At 43.4% G+C, this 944-nt stretch overlaps 1 protein-coding gene across 1 annotated transcript; it reads left to right on the top strand.

Annotated features, from left to right (window-relative positions):
• LOC143273174 (vomeronasal type-1 receptor 4-like) lies at positions 1-944 on the top strand. Its single transcript, XM_076571547.1, has one exon. It carries the CDS (start codon positions 9-11, stop codon positions 942-944), a length of 936 nt encoding a protein of 311 aa, XP_076427662.1. The 5' UTR covers positions 1-8.

Raw genomic sequence — 944 nt, 5'->3', positions numbered from 1 at the left:
AGGAAGATATGGTTTTGAAGTTTATTAAGGAAATAATTTTCCTCTTCACCACTGTGCTTGGCACTCTGGGAAACATTTCTGTTTCTGTGAATTATATGTTCAGTTGGTGGGGAGGCCCTGAGAAGAAACCCATACACCTTATTCTCATCCACTTGGCTTTTACAAACATCATAATCCTTCTTGCTAAAGGATTGCCAAATACAATAGCAGCTTTTGGTTTGAGAAACTTCCTAGATGACATAGGCTGTAAAATCCTCATTTACCTGGAGAGAGTGGCCCGTGGCCTCTCCATCTGCACCAGCAGTCTCCTCACTGTGGTCCAGGCCATCATCATCAGTCCTAGAGCATCTGGATGGAGGAGGCTCAGACCAAAGTCGCCATGTCACATCCTTCCATTCTTTTCATTCTTTTGGATACTCAATGCTTTAATAAGTATGAACCTAATCCACTCCATCACAAGTATAAACCTGAATATATCACAGTTTAAGAATGACTACAACTATTGTTATTTTACGCTAGAAAGTCAGAAAACAAAGTGGATTGTTCTCCCCCTCATGGTCCTGAGAGATGCAGTGTTTCAGGGAGCCATGGGAGGGGCCAGTGGCTACATGGTATCTCTTCTTCACAAGCACCACCAGCATGTCCTCTACCTTCAGAAGGCCAAGCTTCTCTACAGAACTCCCCCTGAGCTGAGAGCTGCCCAGAGTGTCCTCCTTCTGATGCTCTGTTTTGTTTTCTTCTACTGGACTGACTGTGCTTTTTCTCTATTTTTAAGTCTCTCTTCAGGGAACAATTCTGAGGTAATAATTATTCGGGAATTTATGGTCCTTGGTTATGCAGTCTTCAGCCCCCTTGTGCTAATTCACAGGGATGGACTTCCGGCTGAGTGTTGGCATGCTCAGTGGAAGAAATTGAGAAAATGTCCCTCTCATTTATCTGTTTAA

The sequence above is a fragment of the Peromyscus maniculatus genome, chromosome 5 (genome assembly GCF_049852395.1).
Source record: "Peromyscus maniculatus bairdii isolate BWxNUB_F1_BW_parent chromosome 5, HU_Pman_BW_mat_3.1, whole genome shotgun sequence".
NCBI classification, from domain to species: Eukaryota; Metazoa; Chordata; class Mammalia; order Rodentia; family Cricetidae; genus Peromyscus; species Peromyscus maniculatus.
This window is presented reverse-complemented; position numbering and strand designations above follow the sequence as displayed.

Bases quoted from the DNA above. Each gene is read 5' to 3' on its own strand.
- LOC143273174 (XM_076571547.1), top strand. From the start codon at position 9: ATGGTTTTGAAGTTTATTAAGGAAATAATTTTCCTCTTCACCACTGTG.